This window comes from Bicyclus anynana, chromosome 7, assembly GCF_947172395.1.
Source record: "Bicyclus anynana chromosome 7, ilBicAnyn1.1, whole genome shotgun sequence".
Lineage (NCBI taxonomy): Eukaryota > Metazoa > Arthropoda > Insecta > Lepidoptera > Nymphalidae > Bicyclus > Bicyclus anynana.
The window spans coordinates 13,421,517-13,444,776 of record NC_069089.1 but is presented as its reverse complement, the minus strand read 5'-3'; the positions used below and the strand labels follow the sequence as shown (position 1 = coordinate 13,444,776).

General features: G+C 35.9%; 1 protein-coding gene across 4 annotated transcripts in view; it reads right to left on the bottom strand.

Annotated features, from left to right (window-relative positions):
- The window catches only part of LOC112044075 (cAMP-specific 3',5'-cyclic phosphodiesterase), a 629,441-nt gene that overhangs the window by 488,837 nt on the left and 117,344 nt on the right, over positions 1–23,260 (bottom strand). For 3 of the 4 annotated variants that reach the window (XM_052882561.1, XM_052882560.1, XM_052882559.1), the window contains one exon: positions 18,151–18,577. The exons of the other annotated variant lie outside the window; for it this stretch is intronic. In XM_052882561.1, coding sequence (XP_052738521.1) covers positions 18,151–18,239 — 89 coding nt within the window. In that variant the 5' untranslated portion in view covers positions 18,240–18,577. The remainder of the gene's footprint in view (positions 1–18,150; positions 18,578–23,260) is intronic. 4 annotated transcript variants of the gene reach the window in all.

The window sequence follows — 23,260 nt, the reverse complement described above, 5'->3', positions numbered from 1 at the left end:
ATTTGCGACGATTTTTTGAGTTTTGTATTTGTGACGGGTACGACTCCGTCGTGTTCCGTGCGCTCCATCTGCCTGTTAATGATTAATCTGTGTTGTATACAAAAAAAATAAAAATAGAATATCCAGATATATTATTACGTTCCAAATTAAACGCTTTTGCTTCATAAAGCCCATTTGATATGATCTTAACACAAAGCAGGTGTGCTAAGTCAATACAAACAACTTGACATTATTTATTTGAACATTGAGCAATTCAAGATAATAAGTTCGTTATATTTTATTGTTATTCAGAAATGAAGGCACTCTAAAGACGTACAAAGTTACACAAAGCTTTATGTAATTATTAAGCATGAAACATCCTTGAGTTTGTTCAAATTAAATCAAGTCTATAACAGAAATACGAAGAAGTTAATTTTCTACCGATTCTTTATTACAAATAGGCCAGGTGACACTTTTTTTAATGGTCTTGAATTCATTATCGTTCTACTAGATTGAATTTTTTTTTTTTATATTTTTTAGACGTGAAAATTTAAGATTTTAAATATGTTTTTTACAAAACGAGCCAAACCGCCTGTCGGCCATGATGGTCTATATTTCAACTATTTCATGACGTCACTATAACAAATCCCTTACAAACGGAGCGTTTGTTAAAAATATTAATTAACAATAAATGTGATATTGTCACAAAACGGACGATAGCGTTTTTGAGTTTTTTGAAAAAAATACATTATTTTTAAATTAAGTTTTATAAGAAATCCTTAACTTTTATTTATTAATATCAACATATTTTGGACCCTTATTCTATGTACTATGCGAAATTAATCTTGTTAATATTAAATTTGATATGAGTCAACTACCCTATTATCTAGTTGACCCAGATCATTTTATGTGTTTTAGGATCACGATGGGTTTGAATCCTGCTCAGGCTATGCAGCACTGAGATTTTATTTCTTTAAAAGTCAAAGTCAAAATTCATTTAACTCAATGAAGCCTTGCTTACAAGCACTTTTGAAACGTCAGGTAATGGTGATAATTATAGTCGAAAACTTAAAATTAAGGTTATGAGGGTTCCATAGCGCCTTGGTCTGAAAACAGCCCACAACTCAGCCGAAATTAAATAATTTTCAGTAATAATTCTCAGCTCGGATTTGGGAGGTTTGTGTTAGAAACGTTAAAGATTCTATAGGCATTTCATGCCTTAATTCTTGGCATAGTAAATTAATCAAATATAATGAGGAAAAGTTACAATTATATTATTGTCAAGTGAATACACAATTAAATACAACGGGAACCATTCATTTAATTATAACGTGACCAATTTAAACCGTTAACACGGAGATAATTCAAAATCCTCATTTTATTAACTCATTAACATAACGAGCTCTGAATCTATTTGCTGCAATAAAATGCGTATAAAATCCTTTTACTTTATGCTCTGGTTGAGCTTTATATTCGAACAAAACCGACGTTCGTTTATATAGAACATGGTCTACTCAGCTGTACGTCAAAATACTGCTAGAAAAGTTCTCTCTTTTATTTTATAGGTACTTTCAGTAGAATGCAATGTGCAGGTTGTCCAAGCGAGTTGGATGGAAATGGACAATTGTCGTGAATATTTGAGTCCAGGAATACGTGCAGTGGTTAGTAATTGATCTACGACGTAGTTGTTTTAGATGGACCAAAGCACTTTAAGTAAACTTCCAATAAAAGGTCTTGCTGCCAGCGAAATTCTTGAGAAAAGATCTTTGAAAGAAGCTACGAGTATATCTTTAAGCTAGCTGAAGCCGCGCGGTTTAACCCGCGTGGTTCCCGTTCCCGTAGGAATACGGAGATAATATATAGCCTTCCTCGATAAACGGGCTATCTGACACTAAAAGATTTTTTTAAATCGGACCATTCCTGAGATTGTTTGCGTTTAAGCAAACAAACAAACAAACTCTTCAGCTTTTTAATATAAGTATACGAGTAGAAAAAAAAACGACGTCTTTCGCCGTGTCTGTCTATCAGTCTGTCTGTTTGCAAATTTGAAAACTGATCGGATTATCATTCAGTTTCACTACTAGATCGATTGATTCTTGAGAAATGTTTAGGTACATAACATATTGTAGTTTTGTATAAATTGGCTTAAATAATACTACCGGAAAAGGAATAACTCCCAATTCCTGAAAACGCTCCTTATCCCTTCGAGATATAACAAAAAATTGTAACCACACAGAAGAGCCGTGATAGCCTAGTGGATTTAACCTCCACCTGATTCCAGAGGGTGTGGGTTCGAATCCGGTCTGGAGCATGCACCTCCAACTTTTCAGTTGTGTGCATTTTAAGAAATTAAATCAAACGGTGAAGGAAAACATCGTGGGGAAACCTGCATAGCAGAGATATATCTTAATTCGCTGCGTGTGTGAATGTGAAGTCTGCCAATCTGCATTGGGCCAGCGTGGTGGACTATTGGGCAGTGAACCGAATATGGGAGGTCATATCCATCATAATGGCTCAACTTAACTAACGGGTGGTAATTGGTAATTGTATTATTGATTTTTGAAGTTGGCGAGCAATAGCAAAATGAGAAAAAATAGTCACATGTTATAAATACTATAAGTACGCTCAGAACGTAAGGGATATAAATACTTTTTTTTTATTCTTTACATTTTAGCACTTGACTATTTACTTGATTTAGCACGTGACTGAATCTCGTCCGATGGTAAGTGATGATGCAATCTAAGATGGAAGCGGGCTAACTTGATAAGTGCAGGATGAAAATCCACACCCCTTTCGGTTTCTACATGACATCGTTCCGGCTTGGCAGTACATCTTTGCCGGTAGGGTGGTAACTAACCACGGACAAAGCCTTCCGCCAGCCATTCCTAGACCAATTAAAAAAACCTCAATCGGCCCAGCCTATATGTCATTTAGTTAGTAGCATTGCCAAAAGTTATTTTACACGATGTATTTTCTGCAATGATCTTTCTTACCTTGTGTAATAAGGTAAAACTAAGTAAGTACGTGTTACTTTCAACAAACAAGGTTCTTAGAGACATAAGTAATGAAATAAAATCACATACGACGGAGTTAGACGCTAATAAATTATTGTGACCTTTTCAAAGACTTGGTAAAAGCTCTGGATAATCCGTTTTCTAGACTGTCAAGAGATTTAAGTTAATTATTTTGTCTTTTAGTGACCGTTAGAAATTTGAAATTAACATTTATATTAAGTTCCAAATTAGTCTAAGTAAGATATTTTAAAGCTTTGCAAGGTAAATATTCGATGTCACCATATTCATATACGAACTCATCAGACTGTGACTTGTTATAGACATTCTACGTTTGGAAGACAGTTTGTCTTTGCTTGTAGTGTACAGACAAGTGTGTGTGTGTGTGTGATACTAAAGTATCGTCAGTAAAGCACTAGCAATACATCCGTGTTCCTAAAACAGAATTCACACTACTTCGCGACATCGTCAGCAGCGACAATTCAGTTTTTCACAAATTCCGCAGGAACTATGGATGTTTCTGGGATAAAAATTAAAAGTACCTCCCAGTATATGTTGCTAAACAACCTCATCTATCTGCCAGTGAAAGGCCAAAATTTTTAAAAAAGCTTGATTATGATTTAGTGTCTTGTAAATAACTATGGGCACTTGACAAAATACAGTTACAGTGAAATCACAGACAGACACTTTTATTTATATGTATTGATGAAGATATACAAATATTTTATACCGTTTAACACTTTCATACATATATCACAACTAAAAACGACTTACACCTTATAGATATGTCTAACAGTCAGAAGTAGAAGGTTGGTCTGTAGATGCTCAAGATAAAGACATACAGTACATACATACATATTCATACTAATATTATAAAGGCGAAAGTTTGTGTGTATTTATTTGCTCCTCCTTTGCGCTGCGGATTTAGCTGAAATTTAGAATGGAAATAGATTTTACTCTGGATTAACACATAGGCTACTTTCATACAGAAAAAATAATGGTGCCCCAGTATTTATGAAAAACTGAATTCTTCGCGGACGAACTCGCGGTTGCCCGCTAGTATGTATGTACATTGTACATATGCTCTTAAACCTCCTACCGCACTTATGTAAAAAGAATAATTTATACATATATGACATACCTATACAGAAGAATCACGTAACAATTTTACAGAACAACAAAAGATAAACGTTGAATATTGAAACGAGTACTGCCTCGTAGCAAAAAGTTCAACAACGCGATTCTCAATTTCTTTTAAATAGGTCAGAGTAAGTTACAATTTGCTTTATTATTTCACGGGAGGACCTCTTGGTTTTCTTGTTTTCCCTCTGAGACTAACAATCTGCAACAACTGTAGATTCATTAACTAAAGATGTGCTTTGACAATTCGAAAGCTAGTCAAGAGCTTGGACGGAATTATTCATTTAATTTGTACTTGGTAGCAATGTAATTAAATGAAAACTGTTTCATTATAAATGATTAACGGGAATATATATCTGTTTTCAGGGTGGACACATACGAGTACGAATTAATGATGCAACATAATACTGAATCTCTAAATCTGCAATGAAGTGCATCTAATATAGTTTTAAAAATATTTCACAGCTAGTAGATTTAACTCAGCGTTTTATTTCAGTGTAAGATCCAAATTAAATACAATCTTTCATCATCGACATCACCCGACGGACATCCACTGCAGGACTTAGGCATTTTGTAGGGTCTCTTAAATGTCACGATCCTGAACCGCCTGCATCCAGCAAATCCCTGCGACTCCCATGATGTTGTCAGTCCACCTGGTGAGGGGGTCGACTAACACTGCGCTTTCTAATGCTATGCACTCGTATTTATAAAAGTCAAAAGTCAAAATTCATTTATTTCAAATAGGCTTAGTTTACAAGCTCTTTCGAAACGTCCTGTAATATTAAACTTAAGATAATGGTATATAATAATAATCATTCGAAAACTTAAAATTAAAGTTACGAGGGTTCCAAACTCGCCTTGGTCCGAGTAGAGCCCACAACAAACTCAGCCAAGGTTTATTTTATTTTTTTCATCCAAGGTTATAACTAAGCAGTTAGCAATTAACAACGTCCAAAGTCCATATTCGCGTATTAGGAACAAAAAGTCCATAATACGCACTCATCCTTATTTACGCACTATATTTTTGTGATTTTCTAAGAATTAAGTATTAAAAATCTATATTATAATGAAACGATAATAAATGTTATAGAATGTTGGTTTTATGTTTATTGCCAACTTTTCTCAGCAGAACCTGCTTTATAAACCGGTAATAGACTCTTCAAAAAGCGTTTCAAAAATGCTTATAAGCTACTTGAAACAAACGATCTGAAAATTAACTTTGTATATACACAAATACACACACTGTAATCTTTATTCCCAAAAACCTCAAACGGAAGTGATTTGCGAGTAGATAACTAAAGTAAACCACTGGAAGGGTAGCGACACACACGAGCTGAAGTGACTGGGGTTTGACGTGGGTTCTGGCTGCTGTCGGGGCTGAAAAGCCATGAATGTCAGCGAAGACTACATTTACCTACATTACTCTTTATTCGATGACAATTATTGTATCAGTGATCACTACGGTATCAACGCTTTTTATATCGAGACAACGTAATAGTCAGGAATCCGAGGAGCATTATAATTAAGCTACAGTAAAAAAAAAAACAGCTGGTTAAGAACAATTTTTGATGACCTTGTTAATGACACAATTTGGGAAGAGGAGAGTTCATTAAAAATAGACATTGTCCTACAAAGTGCGTAGTAGTCTCGTTCCTACGCTGAAACATCAAAAGTTGTGCATCTCATCAAGATGAAGGTATTCACAGAAAATTTACTTGATAGTAATCAATTGTAAAATTGTTTTACGGATCCCTGACTGTAAATAGACACCTGTTACAAATATATCGTGAACCGTAGGTACATAGGCTTCGGACAGCAACGCGGCAGTCATTTGTTTATTCTAATAGTTAATCGTCATCAATATCAACCCATATTCGGCTCACTGCTGAGCTCGAGTCTCCTCTCAGAATGAGAGGGGTTAGGCCAATAGTCCACCACGCTGGCCCACACACGCAGAGAATTAAGAAAATTCTCTTGTATGCAGGTTTCCTCACGATGTTTTGCCTCCACCGTTTGAGACACGTGATATTTAATTTCTTGAAATGCACACAACTTGAAAGTTGGAGGTGTATGCCCCGTGCCGGATTTCAACCCACACTCTCCGGAATCGGTGGCGGTGGTATATCCACTGGGCTATCACTGCTCAATAATTGATGGAACAAGCAAATTTTTTCACGGATAGTAAGTGCGGTGATTTTGTAAAATTTTAAAACCGATTTCATCACTAAACACGGCAGCGCAGAGACACGGAAGCTTACACGACCGCGACCTCCGCCAGCGGATATCCGCCGAAACAGATCCACATACAGAACCACGTGCCTTAAGAACAAGCAAATGGCGTAACTTATGTTATCTGAAAAACGTAAACTAGATTATACACGATGCTGGGAAGTATTTCCCATAACTCTGGGGTTTTATTCTTTACCGAAAATTATTTAAAAATGTTCAAAGAACATGTTACGTAATTCTTTTATTTATGACCCAAACTTTAAAATTTCAAAATGCAAGGATAGTTACAGGCGTGTGTTACATGGATAGTCGGAACTATTTGAATTACTGTTAATCAAAACATAAACATCGAATAACCTGAAGTAGAGATAGATTATAGTCTGGATTAGCACATAGGCTACTTTTTATCCCTGAAAATCAATGGTTCCCGAGGGATTCGTGAAAAACTAAATTCCACGCGGACGAAATCGCAAGAGGTCATAAATCTTCACCGGACGATCTCTGTCACAAAGAACTATACTACAAAACAGACTGTTACGTTAATATTTAGTATAGTATCCAAACACTTTTCCATTTAATGGTCCTTTCAAATCAAATCGCCCGCGGCGATTAATCATCACAGCCACGAGTATGTTGTGAATGCATTACGTACACATATTTGTACAATCTTTGCTGAATAGCGGCCGATTTAGATAAGTGCTACATAAATCACTTACAGCCCATTTGTATCAACTAGGACGTCAAAAGGCGTGTTAGCATATTCACTTAAAAAGAGTTGTCACGGTCTTCTGGCGATGATTTTGCTAACAAGTGATTTGGTATACTACTAAATTATTATTAATCTTATAAATGCTAATGTTAGTTTGTTTGTTACGCTTCCACACTTCTGCTATTTAACAAAGTCGAAATTAGTTTTTAAAGTCATCGCGGGGTAAACTAAGTGACAATATTTTTTTAAAAATTCTTTTTTCAAACAATAAAGTGTTTCTTCCTCCGAATACGTTACTCGCTCTATCTATTTTTTCAAAACATTTGTATGAATTTTAAAACCATCTCGTACATATGAAAAACCCTTACAATCAGATGAAAAGTTTCAGGTATAAAGTATAATTAGGTATACGAAGAATAATTTTTATTTAAAAGAATTACTTTGAGAAATGTATTCATAGATTAAATCTTTTATTTACGGAAACAAATATACCGCTAAGATAGTAATGCTCTGGCCAGTGTTTCATCCCAAAGAGCCTGTTTTTGTAGAAGATTACAGCAAAAACAAAAAGCAGGCTTTGTTTGTTTGAGTCCGGCGAGCGACTGAACATAAATCCGAATTTATTCAAAACAATTCCTATTTCCAAGCCATCGTGCGTTTCAAACATCGATCTGTTGCGGTTTGAATATACTGGTATTTTCACTCAAAATACAGTACACTCCGAAATACAGTATTTAGCAGAACTGAACGATATACGTATCTATTTAAGAGCTATTTTGGCATACACCAACTTTGATAAGTAATCCATAATCGATACCAATACGAGAAAATAAAATCGAGGACTAAAATGTATGACGTCAAAATACATGCTAAATATAATATGAAACTCTTGTTAAATAGGGGCTGTTAAATTCTAGATCTGTAATTTATAAGCTGAATGAATAAGAAGCGAGTTTTATAATACGGGCTACAGACAGTCAATTTTACTGTACAGTTTTAACTGTACAGTTTTATTTAATTGACATTTCAATCAAAATCTTTATAAAAACCGTAGGTACAGTTAAAACTGTACAGTTCTCAGTAGTCTACACAGGGACCATTTAAGTTATCAGTTTGTCTGTACAATAAAAACTGTGCAGTTAAATCTGCAGGTCTATAGCCCACACAATAGAAAGATGAGAACCTTAAAACCGTGTAATTTGCTGTTTCCTTCGTATATTTTAAAAATTCTTTTACCAAATAACAATATAAGTAAGAAATATGCGACTATAGTGTTTTTCAGATAGCATGGGTACAGTGACAGTTCTTTTCTTTTTTTTCAGTTTTACTCTTGAAAGTTTGCCGCGATTTGCGACAATAGTACGTATTATAAACGTCATAGGGCAACTTTCACCGTACTATCCAATCCGTGCTATCCGAAAAACACTATATATTAAATACCACAGTCGATACCGCGGGGCCTTTTGCTACTCTAAAAACATTATTAAAAATGTATTTTTTGGGACGTAGACAAAAATTACAAAACTATACATATTTCCATTCTATCAGCTAATAAGAACCTTCATACTGTTCAACTCAAAACACCACCGAGAAAATGATGTCTGAAATTCCGTTTCTAAATTTATTTTATAGCTACGTCTAGACAGACTTGCAGACACATCATCATTCTGGATAGGTAACTACTAATAAATGGACAAAGCTTTTCTTGAAAACTATCGATACGTTCTTTTAATAATGAGGAAAATATAATGAAAAGTATTTGATTTCTTTGGAATGCTTAATCATAAAACTCTTGGGGGAAATACCTTAAAAACTACAAATAATTGCATCTTGTGTTTAGTTATACTAATAGCATTAACAACTGAGTCTTAGGGCCATAAATCATTTCTCTATATCTATCTCGCTTGCACTTATGGGTCTTATGGAGCCGTCTAGTGAAGGGTGTAACAATGAAAGACATATTATCGATAAGTAAAGTTTATTATCGTATCTTGTTCACAAAATTAAAAAAATTAACAATATTTGATTTAATATAATACATATTTCATATTATATAATTATTAACTAAATAAAATTAATCTTCATCTGAGTCTTCATCATCAGAATCTTCGTCTTCTGCCAAATTTATTATATATTAGTATCCATAGTGCGCAACGAGTAACACATGAATGTATTTATTTAATTGCAGTAAACACATTTATAGCAAAAAAAATACGCAATGCAATTACATTAGAAACCGACCAATCAGAATCGTCCAAATCATTATTGACTCATCATTAGCACGTGCGCAGGTAGCCGTTTATCGATAATTAGGGTGCGCAGGTAGGCGCGCTGCACATTCCTATCTTTTTTGACTTTTATGACCGGACGACTCAGATGATAATGCGCATACTATAGTTTAGTGTAGAGGGGTTAGGCCTATAGTCCACTACGCTGGCTCAATGCTGATTAAAACTAGCGACTTCGTCCGCGTGGAATTCAGTTTTTCACAAATACCGTGGGAACCGGGATGAAAAGCCTTTGTGTTGATCCAGAGTAAAATCTATATCCATTTCAAATTTCAGCCACATCGCTTCAGTACTGGTAGCGTAAAGGAGGAACAAAGATCAAAAAACAAAACACTTACACATACTTTCGCCTTTATTAATATTAGTGTGATATGAAATGTATTCAAACGAATATTAGCGAAATAGTAATATTATTGTCTACTACATATATGTATATCATTTTAGCAGACACACCGGATACAGTGTTACGAAAATAAAAACATTCTGTGGACACCTAACATAAAACACAAGAAATGGGTCGAAAAAAATACATTACTACTTTCCGCAAAAGTAAACAGAGCAATTACATTGGTGGGTTTGGTTAATTATAGTGTTCGTTGGCTATAAGACTAGTCACGGCGTGCTATCGTTTTAACCGACTTCAAAAAAAGGCGGAGAACATTGTTACATTACTACATATTAAAAATCAAATTTAAAATACTAAGAAAAGAATAGTGTTTCTTAAAAATTCAAATTATTTAACACAATAAGTAATCAACAGTTGTCGGATATTGTTTTTCTTTATGTTAAACAAATGTATATTAGATATGGAATAATATAGTGCTTTATATGTTTAAAGTGTAGTTTAGTTTTATGTGTTAGAGTGTAGTTTAGGTATGACACAGAAAGACGGCTAAGCTTCTTTATTATATTTATTTATAATTTTTGTTTTCTAAAATTTAATTGTGTTTTCTTTCATAATGGTTTTACACTGCTTTCTTTATTTACTTTCATATTAGGCTTATAAGCTTCTTCTAAGTGTTTATGTTCTGTTCTTCCCTCAATAGGATCCGGCAGAATATCAGCTTTGTAGGAACTGATGTACCCGCAACATTCTAGCTGAGTCGGATCTATTTTATTGGCACAACACATTTAATTCTATAAATAATAGTTATAACTATCAAGACGTGTAAAAGTTTTAAGTCTTCAATGTGTTGTGTTAACAAATCAAGTATTTTCTATTCTATTCTAACGGAACGAAGGTCACTAGATACTGCTTATGTGCAATGGACAGATTTGTGCTCTTGAAACTAGGTCATATAATTAAGGGTGTTGACGGGCATATAATGAAAATCATAAATAATGGCTGCCCTACTTATACTATTCCATCATATTATAAATCTGTACTAGGAACTAGACAGGAAAATGACCTAGATGTAAACATACTATAACACACGAATGAGAAGAAATGGTTTTACACCAAAATTAATAAGTCAGAAACATAATAAAATCAGACATTGTTGACAGGTGCGACATGGTGGCACCTGTGTAGCCTTTAAATAAAAATTACAGCTTTTCAACTTATTGTATACTAGCTGACACCGCGCAGTTTCACCTGCGTGGTTCCCGTTCCCGTAAGAATATGGGAATAATATATAGCCTATAGCCTTCCTCGATAAATGGGCTATCTAATACTGAAAAAATTTTTCAAATCGGACCAGTAGTTCCTGAGATAAGCGCGTTCAATCAAACAAACAAACTCTTTAGCTTTATAAGCTTACTCGTGGATTTTCTATCAATCTATTCAAAGTAATTCGAGCATGTAATTACCATTTCTGATTTTTAAGCAGTTTTTTTTAGTTTTGCACTTTTTATTTTACAATAAACCACCCCTGTCTACCATCAGCCAAATCAACTAAAACTAAAAAAATCGAATGATCGAGCTATGAGTTTTTTTTGTAATTAAATTTAAACCCAATGATTTTGTCATTATTAAATTAAATTAGAAAACCGTGATAGCTCAGTGGATATGACCTGTGCCTCCGATTTCGCACAGTGTGGGTTCAAATCCGGTCTGGGGCTTGCACCTCTAACTTTTCCGTTGTGTGCATTTTAAGAAATTAAATATCACATGTCTCAAACGGTGAAATCATCGTGCGTATGTATAGTCTGCCAATCTGCATTGGGCCAGCTTAGTAGACTAATTGGCCTAACGCCTCTCATTCCGAAAGGAGGCTCGAGCTCAGCAGTGAGCCGAATATGGGTTGTTGACTTTCTGTCTAATTATATTTCAATTTATTCGTTCCATAAATACCATAAACCTAAAAACCATACCGTCAGTCTAGTTACGAGGTATCACATCTAGACCGACGATACTTAAATATAAATATACTTAAACAATGCACATCACTATCTAGCCCCAAAGTAAGCCTACAGAGTAGCTTGTGTTATGGGTGCTAAGATAATTGATATTATAATATTAATATACAATTATATACTACATATAAATACTTATATAATGTATAAATACACACAGACACTGGAAAACACCCATGCTCATCACACAAATATTTTCCAGTTGTGGGAATCGAACCCACGACAGTGGATGCAGGAAGCAGGGTCACTACCCACTGCGACACGCGGCCGTCAAATACCAAACCATAAACACCATAAATACTAAGACAGTAAGTTGACCTTGAATGAGTGGCTATTTTCGCAGTCCATTTGGAAATCAACAACTACTTTATTTTAATTTAATGATGCGTTCGTTAATTTTATAAATAGAATTTGTAAGCACACTTTATCTTAAATAATCTTAGGAAACATTTAATTCAAGGTCCGATGTATTTAAAGCATTAAAGCGTGTTCTTTCATCGCAGTGGTGGCATCTTTAAATAGAACCTGTGTGGAATTTACCTATTCCGTAAAAATAAAACATACAGTGAAATATATTGGATAGAAGCAGGCGTTACTTTGCGGAAGTTCATCATGATCATGAATATATAATAATTTATTTATTTTGCTATTATCCACGAAAAGCGAACCCATGCGACAACTTCACCCAGGTCCGACCAAATACTACGTACGTTTCAGCCCGAAAACGGAGCATCCTCAGGAGATGTTGACTCTACAACGTGCATAAATAAATAAATTATTATATATACAGTGATATATATTAAGAATCGAGTCCAAATGTTTCTTAATATATCGTAAACTATGCATCAGTATTATTTGATTTGCCAATACAGCAAGACTATAGTAGAGTCAGATAAGATGCATTTAGCATTTCTCTATCAGATAAGAAAATGAATCAAAGAGGAGGTACTTATGAAGCAGTACACGGATTTGTATGACTTGATGTATATAATGTATTTTGTAGAACATTTAAATTTAATATACCTATTGTTATTTCTTAGTTATAATTTATTTTAATTTTATTAATTATTTAAAATAATATGTATTTGTTGTTGGCTGAATAAAGAACTTTGAACATTTTTCATTGAGAAATTGGCGTATGCTGTATGTATTACTGCTTACTCACCTGCCCCCTAACCAAGTGGCACGTCGATTCTCTTTCTACGATCGCTAACGCTTCGAAAACTAGAAATATGTATTGGAATGACAGATCTTGATCACGTGACCTGTCATTTCTGTCTGCAAATGTCATTCCCATACATCTTTCTAATTTTCGAAGCGTTAGCGAACGTAGAAAGAGAATCGACGTGCCACTTAGCTAGGGGGGCTGATATAATCACAATGCGCACTATCCCATTCACCTAACTTTACGTGCACGTTCTTTTTCAGATTTTAATTTTAAAACGTTATACCACAAAAACACTAAATTACTTAGTCGAAAACTACTGTAATTTGCATAGGGGTCATACGTGGCCATTTGGATGCAAATGGCCTCCTCCTACGTACTCCTAATATACATACTACCGAAATATATAATGAATAACTCTAAACTTCGGTCCTAATTGTTTGGTTCTACAATTTTTCATTACTTTAACCAAGCCTACTTGAAATAAATGTTTTTTTTATTTTGATTTGATTTTTGATTTTGATGACAAATGAACAGCGAATTAATTAAAGAAAAATCCGTTTCCAATTTAAAGGTCAAAAATAAAACATGACTCTAGGAACTACCCCGCATTCTATAAAGTTACAGCGCTGTGTCAACGTTCGTTTCCATGGCAACTTCGTTGTTATTGACATTTCAATTTTGGCTTCCTACATATATAAAGTTCAAATTCGAATATGACGTGTTACAAGCCAACAGTTCGTCAACGAGTGTAAAATAGCAGAATTGCACCCCGGCAGCTAATCTTAATTTAATATCCTTGACGGTACATAAAATCCCAACAAGCTGAAAATCAGTAAAATTGTTCAAAACATAATTATAAACAATTTTTGAAAGTTCTCCATCATTCCCGTGTATGGAAAAAAAAATATTCAAGGTCAAAGGTCAAAAAAAATAATTTTTCGCGATTTTCAGCAAAATAAAAAATGTTTCAATACTTTTTTTCTTACGAGCCACCGTTTCTGAGATAAAACGATTCAAACTAGATAAAGGGCTGTTTCTGTGGTTTTCTATTCATACAAAGTAATGCACATGAGTGACCACGCTGGGCTTGCAGGTTGGTCATTGTTGTTGTTGTTGTTACATATATACGAAATTGCGATTCTATGTAAAAATATCATCCGGTGGCTAATGGTGGATATCACACAGTAGGTAAAGACGTTTTGAAAGTTGATTTGATGTTTATTTTAATAGGTTGACAATAAAGACAAAAACAGTTAATAGGCCAGCTGGAATAAAAATGTCTTACACTAGCTTTAAATGTATGATTTGTATATGTATAAGTATAAATAAGACTCGTTTACATATCCAGAGTCTAGATTAAGTTTTACTTCTCTTTTGTTAAATAGACTTTACTTTATCTTATTAATTCAGTTAGGTACCTTTTCTCAATTGCTATTATCTGATACGTATCTTCACTGAATTTCAAAGTAGGTGCTTATCAAATCGATATAAACGACTTAGTATTTTTTAAATCTAGGTAATCGTTGATTAAAACTTGCTAATACTAAGTAAAGAAGATTTTTTTTTCTCTGTTGTAAAGTACCAATTTGGTACTTCAATAAATTACGATCTAGCCTACGTATGTGACTAATTAGTAATTTAACTTTAACCTTAACCTATAATATAGTATTATTATACTCCGATTCTGGAGGGTGTGGGTTTGAATCCGGTCCGGGGCTTGCACCTCCAACTTTTCAGTTGTGTGCATTTTAAGAAATTAAAATTTAAATTCACGTGTCTCAATCAGTGAAGGAAAACATCGTGAGGAAACCTGCATACCAGAGAATTATCTTAATTCTCTGCGTGTGTGAAGTCTGCCAATCCACATTGGGCCAGCGTGGTGGACTATTGGCCTAACCGTTCTCAATCTGAGAGGAGACTCGAGCTCAGCAGTGAGCCGAATATGGGTTGATAATAACGAATAATATTAATCATTATCATCACATGGCCGATAGACGTCCACTTCAGGACGTAAGCCTTTATAAGGACTTCAAAACACAACGATTCTGAGCTGCCTGCATTTTGCTAGTAGCTAGCTATAATAGTAGTTTTTATAGCACTTTGTGAATATACATAATAAAACGATTAAAACATTCCGTAGACAAATAGTTGTCGCATCGTGCAACACAATTGCATGCAGTTTGATAGTTATCAGCTCCCACAATTACATAGCAGTTACAGTTATCTCATCTCACAAAAACTTAACTAGCTCCTGTATAAATAGTTTTGTCGTAACCATATCATCCATTTAGTTATTTTTGACGGCTTGGCGCAGTGGTATGCGCGGTGGATTTACAAAATGGAGGTCCTGGGTTCGATCCCTGGATGGCACGATTGAGGTTTTCTTAATCGGTCCAGTTCTAGCTGGTTGCCACCTTACCGCCAAGTGATTTAGCGTCCCGGTACGATGTTTTGTAGAAACCGAAAAGGGTGTGGATTTTCATCCAGCTCCTACCAAGATAGCCTGCTTCTTAGATCCCATCATCAATTATCATTAGGTGAGATTGTAGTCAAAAAAGCCTCATTAACGTTGGTCCAGTTGTTAGGTTAGGATTTGAGTCCTGATGAGCTTTTCTGTCTTCTAAGAAACATTTGTTTCTTCACAACACACAAGTTGGCCTTATACTTCCGTGCCTTGGAGAGCACGTTAAGCTGTTGCTCTCGGTCATCATCATTACTATTAAATGATAGTGATCCTAAAAAGAGCCTGCTAAGTCCACCAATATTCATTGAAGCAGCGTAGTGGGGCTAAGCCCTATATCCCGTCTCCTATAGGGAGGGACGTCTAGCGCTATAGTAGACCGTTATAATAATAATACCACGTTTTTTTATCAATAATACCCACTAATATTATAGAATAACTAAATATTAACGCGAAAGTTTGTATGGATGTATGTTTGTTTGGACGTTTGTTACTCTTTAACGATTTGACTGAATTTACGATTGGAAATAGATTTTACTCTGGACTACTACTCTTACATAAGCTACAAGACCGCTTGTTAAATAATAAAATAAAACTTCCTCCACAATAAATTAGCATATTTGAAAATATGAAACTATTTTAATCAAACACTCAAGAGATAAAAAATAATGGCAATAAATGTGCTCCGAAAATAATTAAAACATTCCTCGTGCTCATTAACTTTACGAGCTCTGAGTGTACCTGGACTGCGGCGATAAAATTCGTTTTAAAATGCTCTCTACGCTTCATGGCTACGTTTTATGTCTACGACACTGCTGTGTTTAAGAACTGCAGGTACCTTAACACTTACTTTGTAAGTTTCATGTTCTTTGTAAAGGACAACGGGCATAACTGACCCGATTTGTGAAAACATTTGCAAGTCTAGATTTAAAGCGCAGTAGGTTCCTTTTTTTTTTCGTGTTGAGTAAATGTCGATGGCTTCATGTGGGACCACTACGGCGTCACCGGGGGTTTTGGGTGAGCGCAGAAGCATCGCCTGATGAGACCTGAAGGCTGAAATAAAGATAGAGGACGGAACGGCTCTCTAACGGCGTCTCCTATGAGACTCGGACCTCGGCTTAGAAGGCCATTCGGGAAGGTGTAACCGTGACCTGAGTGAATCAGTCCGGACGCCCCCGAGATCGTGAGTTAGAAAACCCACGTCCGGGTGACGTTAGATATCGGGGACCTCGTCTTCGCCGGCGAAGACGCTGTGTTGCTTGTGATTGTGTTGCCCGGGAAGCATTGTCGGTCGTCATGTCATCGTCTGGATCGTAAAGGACGTTTTTGGGACGCCTCTGCTTGAAGTTAGCGTTAAGGTTGGGAGTGTAGTTGCAGGCCTCAACCACTAGTTGGTAGGGATGGATGGCAGCTCTGTCGAAATAGTTTCGAGAGAGCTGTTTCATGTAACTAGCTATTGAAGGTAAATCTAAGTCTCTATGGAGGTCGTTATTGCGTACAAACCACGGTGCGCCCGTGATTTGTCGCAGAAACCGGTTTTGCAATGTTTGGAGCGGCTTTAGGGTCGTTTTGAGACGGTGGGCAAACACCGTGGGGGTGGGTTTGATTTCAACAACTGCAAAATATGACTATATCCATAAAAATATGACTAAATATGATTTGTTAGTCAAAACTTGTCCAAATTCCTATCTATTCTATTCTATTTTAATACGGCTTAGGTAAGTATAAACCGGGCACCATTGTATCAAAACTGATACAATGGTGCCCGGTGTTCTTTATCGACAAGTTTAAAAATATTATTGTATTTATTACTTTACTAGCTGACGCCACGCGGTTTCACCCGCATGATTCCCGTTCCCGTAGAAATACGGGAAAAATATATAGCTTATAGCCTTCCTAGATAAATGGGCTATCTAACACTGAAACAATTTTTCAAATCGGACCAGTAGTTCCTGAGATTAGCGCGTTCAATCAAACCAACGAACTCTTCAGCTTTATAATATTAGTATAGATGCCGAAATGCATTCAATAAAATTTTATAACGGAATTTGAGTCGTAGAAACAGTTTTAAAGACCAGGATGAAAACTTGACTACAATATGTGGCCTTGCCCGTAGAGCGTGTTCATATCGTAGTCACGGTTGTGAGTCAATATTCAAAACATATTTGTAGAGAACCGCTACTTAACTATTAGAACAAATTACACGTCGGTACACATTAATGCGACCATACAATGTTACGCTTTGAGAAACGATTCACGCAAGTATACTAAATAGAATAAACCCTTTCATGTAAAATAGTTTGTGTTTCAGAAACACAGGAATCATAAAAGACTTCATTCCACTCCAGTAGCTTCACAAATTTGGCGCTTCACAAGTGTTTTATAACTCGAATGTGTTCTTCAAATTCTTATTATCAATAAAATTATCTCTCTCTTTGTCCATTACCATTAGGTCTAACATGCGAACAACATTATCTCCTGAAGAAAAATCGGCCAATAGCGACATACCGGAAATATCTCTCTATCGCTCTACTTACAATGCGTTGGGACGAAATAGAGAGATATTTCCGGTTCGGCTGCAATTGGTCAGTTTATATCCCGAGAAATATCGTAGCGCGTATGTTAGACCTACACACAATAGTGAGTGAAATTCACACTGTCGAGCTACGAGTATGTGAACAACTACGGCATAGCGTTAAATTAGTGAGCACGTCCGCTCGCAACGGTGGTCGATACGCTACTCACAAATTCACCGGATGACGACATAGACTTAAAGTGTGGGTAGTTCGATACTAATCTCTACAACTCACCGGACATTGGCGAGCGTGTGCCGGCGGCTCTTGAGGTACCGCCCGTGGTACTTCTGCAGTTCACCGATGCTGCCTTGTTCGGCCTGCATTCTGCCGTGCGTGGACGCCGGCGTATCGTCCGGCGCGGTAGGCGATGAGCCGACGACGATAGGGCCGCGCTTGCGCGCTTGACCGGACTTCCTAGCCGCCGCCGATATACATATCTTCACTGACGATGGACTACCGAAGCTGCGTTTCTTCCCCGAACTCCTCGACGATGTGTACGCTGTGTCTGTGCTGCTTCTAGTGCTTTTGTAGGACGGGGTGAGGGTCGCGTCCGTAGTGTCCTCTAGGTGCCAGTCGGAATCGTCCTCCTCCTCAATGCCGGGCAGGGGCGACTGTTGGCCAATCGGACGCGGGGAGTTTATTACTAGTTGCTCGGGTGCGACTGAAATTAAGCAATATAATAGCATTAATTCTATGATATAAGTTATTGATTTTCATTTTGATTCATTAATTTTGTTGCGCTCATTTTTTGCGCAAAAGATCAGCCTGGCTGTCTAGCGCGGAAATGCAGCCAGGAAATACTGACCACCATTCCACGTGGGCATGATTTGTATAGTTATTAGTTATAAGTTAGTTTAAGTTTCTTAATGTATTCTTTCTCATTAAGATAACTGTAACATTATCGGGTGATATTTCCATTAATTAATAGGTAAACACAAGCACATGCTTAGACGATTACGTCTTTGGTTTTGTTTCAACAATTGTGATGAGCATTAACTTTAAGAAAATTATGATCATCGTTGTTATTTTACTTTAAATACCTAATATCCGACTAATTCTAATCAATCTTTAATTCAATGCTCCATAATTCGTAGTAGTACTCGAAACGTGACAAAAACACGCGTAGCTTAAGCGCCAATAAATTTCTGAAACTGTTGTGTGAAGACATTGCTAAAAGATTTTCATAAATACCTAGATTCTAATTATTAGAACGTATACCTACTAAGAAATAGGAATTGTATTCGTATAGAAAGAAAGCACTAAAAACTGAAACTATTGTGTGAAGACATTACTTAACGATTTTCACAAATATAGACTCTATAAGTACTAATTAATAGGGATTACGAGTATGAGCACTTAATTAAACGTCTCTTTAGATTCCTCGAGAGATTGAACATCGCATTCAACATCGTCGAGAGGCGCACAATAAATCGTTAGGAATTAATTAATTGTGTAGAAATTATATATTCCATCCTCGTTGGTTTCAGGTACTATGCAGGGATACAGCTTTGCCGGTCCATTTCCACCTTAAAATAATGTCTGCGTTCCGAATTCGAAACGAGCGGTCCAATTTTGCAATACCACGATGGACATTAATTATTCATCATAAATTATGTCCTACCTACCCGAAAACACTGCACAATACGTACTCGTATCTACCTGTATCTATACTTAGGTTGGGGAAAAAGTCTTTTCGCATATAGTATGTATGAACTTGTAATAAAATCTCATTGAATATACCATTTGTACCTATAGCTTGCTGGTTTTGGTATCACTAAAAAGTTTTTAATTTTCAGGAAGACTATTCCAAATTCAAATTAGGAAAATGTGTGATTTTCATTTGTTTAAACTATTTCATTTGTTTTAACAAAGTCATCCACCATGCCTGTCTGTTTGCGATAAATTCAAAACTACGTAACCAATTTTCATTCGGTTTATATCTATGGATAGAGTGATTAATGAGGAAGGTTTATGTATCTATATTATTTCATTCGTCAATACTTTGTGTATTTATTGAAGGTTTAAATTTAATGATATTTGTTGCAAAGGTCAAAAAAAGTAAAGCCGTCTGGGAGGTTTCATCAAAAACGCTGCATTGGAGGTATAACAAAACAATGCATGGTAAGTTATTATTTTTTATAGATCTACATAACCGTATATATGCATCTTCTAAAGATAGCTACATATAATGCCGTTCTACCTCAAAAAAAATATCATGTAATAGTCAATTACCATATATCTAAAACTAACAATTATTTTCACGAAAACAAAGTCGCCAGGACGTCGACCACTGAGCAATATACGGAAAACGCTCTCATTGATGCAAATTACTATTTGCCGATCCAAAGAACTAATAGGCGAGCCGTTTAGTGTTTTTATCCTTTACGCTTTTTAACGATCTCTTAATTACCGCATCTCATTAAGCCTTGGTAAAATAAAATGGACATGAAATATACTCTTGTAATATTAAAATCATCTGTAATCAGTCTGTTTAAAAAAAATAATTGCTATTTGTTTTTATAGTTAATAGGTACTCATTTCAGTGTTGAATAGCACATTCATTCAGGAAGTCTTCCACACAGGCGATAATTTTTACCGCGTTAAAAAATCGCGTAGGTACCTATATAGTAATGAGCATATAAAACTAGGATTAAGAAATAGACCACTCTTTTTTATTTGCTTGTTATAAATAAAACCAAAATACACACCTAAAAATCTAAATATTATCAATATTAACTTTGTATTACCTACATACTCGTATATACCTACTCGTAAAAATATATTTTTTCTAACAAAAATAAAGTAAGTAGGTATATGAAAAACGACACAGAGACTTAAAACAAAAGAGTGCAATAAGTTTTATTATATCTGATCTGAAGACATAAAAATATCGGTAAAATAGCAATTAAAATTATTTGCTAAAGTTTACCTTGTAGATGTTACTACTATCAAATTTCAAATAAGCAACCATTCTTATTTATTTCTACTACTACTAGTAGACTAGAACTAGGACATAGTAAAACCGATCCAGAAAAAAAAATTAAAATAATACGAATTTTTCTCGAACTAAGTCAAGGAATAAAACTAGTGTCGTGATAAGTTTACAGAGCATCTGTACCGTGAGTATCTACCCATTCAGAGAACCTAATTGCTCGAGAAATGAGAATGCTCTACGGATTGCCCGGCAACAATGAACGTTCGAACAAAGATGACCAGAGTATAGCGCATAGCAACATACGCCTGTCTTATAAACCTTTTATTTTATATCGACTCTTTTGACGTGACAACGTCTTATAATTCGATGAAGCCAGACGCAAATTCGAAAAAAGATGACGTCATACGTCGTTCCCTCGCTCTAGGGTTGCCAACTTTTTTATTTATATTCTTTACGAGTTAGCCCTTGACTACAATCTCACCTGATGTTGCAGTCTAAGATGGAAGCGGTCTTAATTATTAGGAGGAGGATGAAAATCCACACCCCTATTGGTTTCTACTCGGCATCGTACCGGAACGCTAAATCGCTTGGCGGTACGTCTTTGCCGGTAGGGTCGTAACTAGCTACGGCCGAAGCCTCCCACCAGGCAAAAATATATTATCACTTGAAAAAAAATATATATACTACAATTCCATCACTAATTAATCAAAAGAAACTTCGTTCCATTCGGATGTCCCTTGTTCCCCTCACTGTCACCTCTCAAGTTTTTTTTATTTATTGTTTTAAATACGTTAATTAACATTTTCTTATGAAAAATGCAACCAATCCATCAGCATTTTCGGACGTTGTCACGTTCAACTATCGTCAGTAAATCGACTTTACAGACAACCGATTTTTTTAAACAACTTTAAGCAGTACGTAACGGCTTACCTTTTATGAAAGCGGCGAAACTAGCGGAAGCCACGACTTCGTCCGCCCTTAACCTTCCTTAATCCGGCCCTGTTGCAAAATCCGTTCTTAGCAAACATCTACCAACTTTAAACTACCTCCTTGCCAAATATCATAATATTTGTCTGTCAAGTGGATTTCGAGATTTCGTGATATGAGTAACCTTTATCTTGTATTAGTATAATTAGATAAGCGGTCCCAGCCAAGCATCGCTTTGACAGTTACGCAAGCAACCAATCGCAAGAAAGCTATCGGCGAAACTATTGGCCTAACTCCTGTCACTCGAGCTCAGCAGCTCAGCTACAACTTTACCTTATCATATGATAGACCCACAATCTATACTAATGTTTTAAAGCTGAAGAATTTGTTTGTTTGTTTGATGTATGCGCTAATCTCAGGAACTACTGGTCCGATTTGAAAAATTCTTTCAGTGTTAGATAGCCCATTTATCGAGGAAGGCCATAGGCTATATATTATCTCCGTATACCTACGGGAATGGGAATCACGCGGGTGAAACCGTGCAGCGTCAGATAGTTAAAAATAGTACTAGTGGACGCCCGCAACTTCATCCACTATATAATCAGTTTATCGCAGACTACAGACCAGCAGTTTAACTGTACTGTTAGAACTGATCTATGTTTATATTTGTATCTAATGTGTACACACGATGACATTTTCAGTAGCGATATCTTTTCGCTTGAAGTAACATTATAGCACACGTATAAACTCGGAAACGGATCGGCACCGTATCAACTCAAGCCATCCAGTATTGACAGTTTGAAACTTCATATTGCAAAGCAGACTAAGAGGAAACTTAATGTAACCGCTTTTCGTCAGGGCAAGCTTACACCTCGCTGTCGCTAAGTTTTTTACAGGTTACTGTTACTGTCACGTAACGTGAACGCGATTTTCTAAGGAATTGGAACAGCGCCATCTAGTGGCACTACTGTTTCACATCCATATAAATTTGCGTTTACGTCAACGTGATAGTAACAGTATGAAAATATTGAAAACTCCCACTAGGCACACAGGTTTGTCTACATACGGACGTTTTAACTGAACAGTTAAAACGCCATTTTAACTTCGTTTTACAAAATCTACACTGCTTTAATGAAGCCCGCCAACCCGCATTGGTACAGCGTGGTAAGTCTAATCTCCATATCCCCTCTTCTGTAATGAGGGAGGCCCAGCCCTGTAGGGGTTGTTAACGTACAGTTAACACCTCTTTCTAACATCGTTTTACGAAAAATACAATGAATGAAATGAATGAATGAATTTATTGCACACCAAAAAGAATAATAACAAGCAAGAGATTAACTTAAAACTAATGTACAATTGGCGGTCTTATCGCTAATGAGCGATCTCTTCCAGACAACCAATCCAAAAAGAGAAAATAAATACAAGGAAAAATTAATAATGACGAGTGTATACACTTCTTAATGAAGACCATCAACCTCCAAT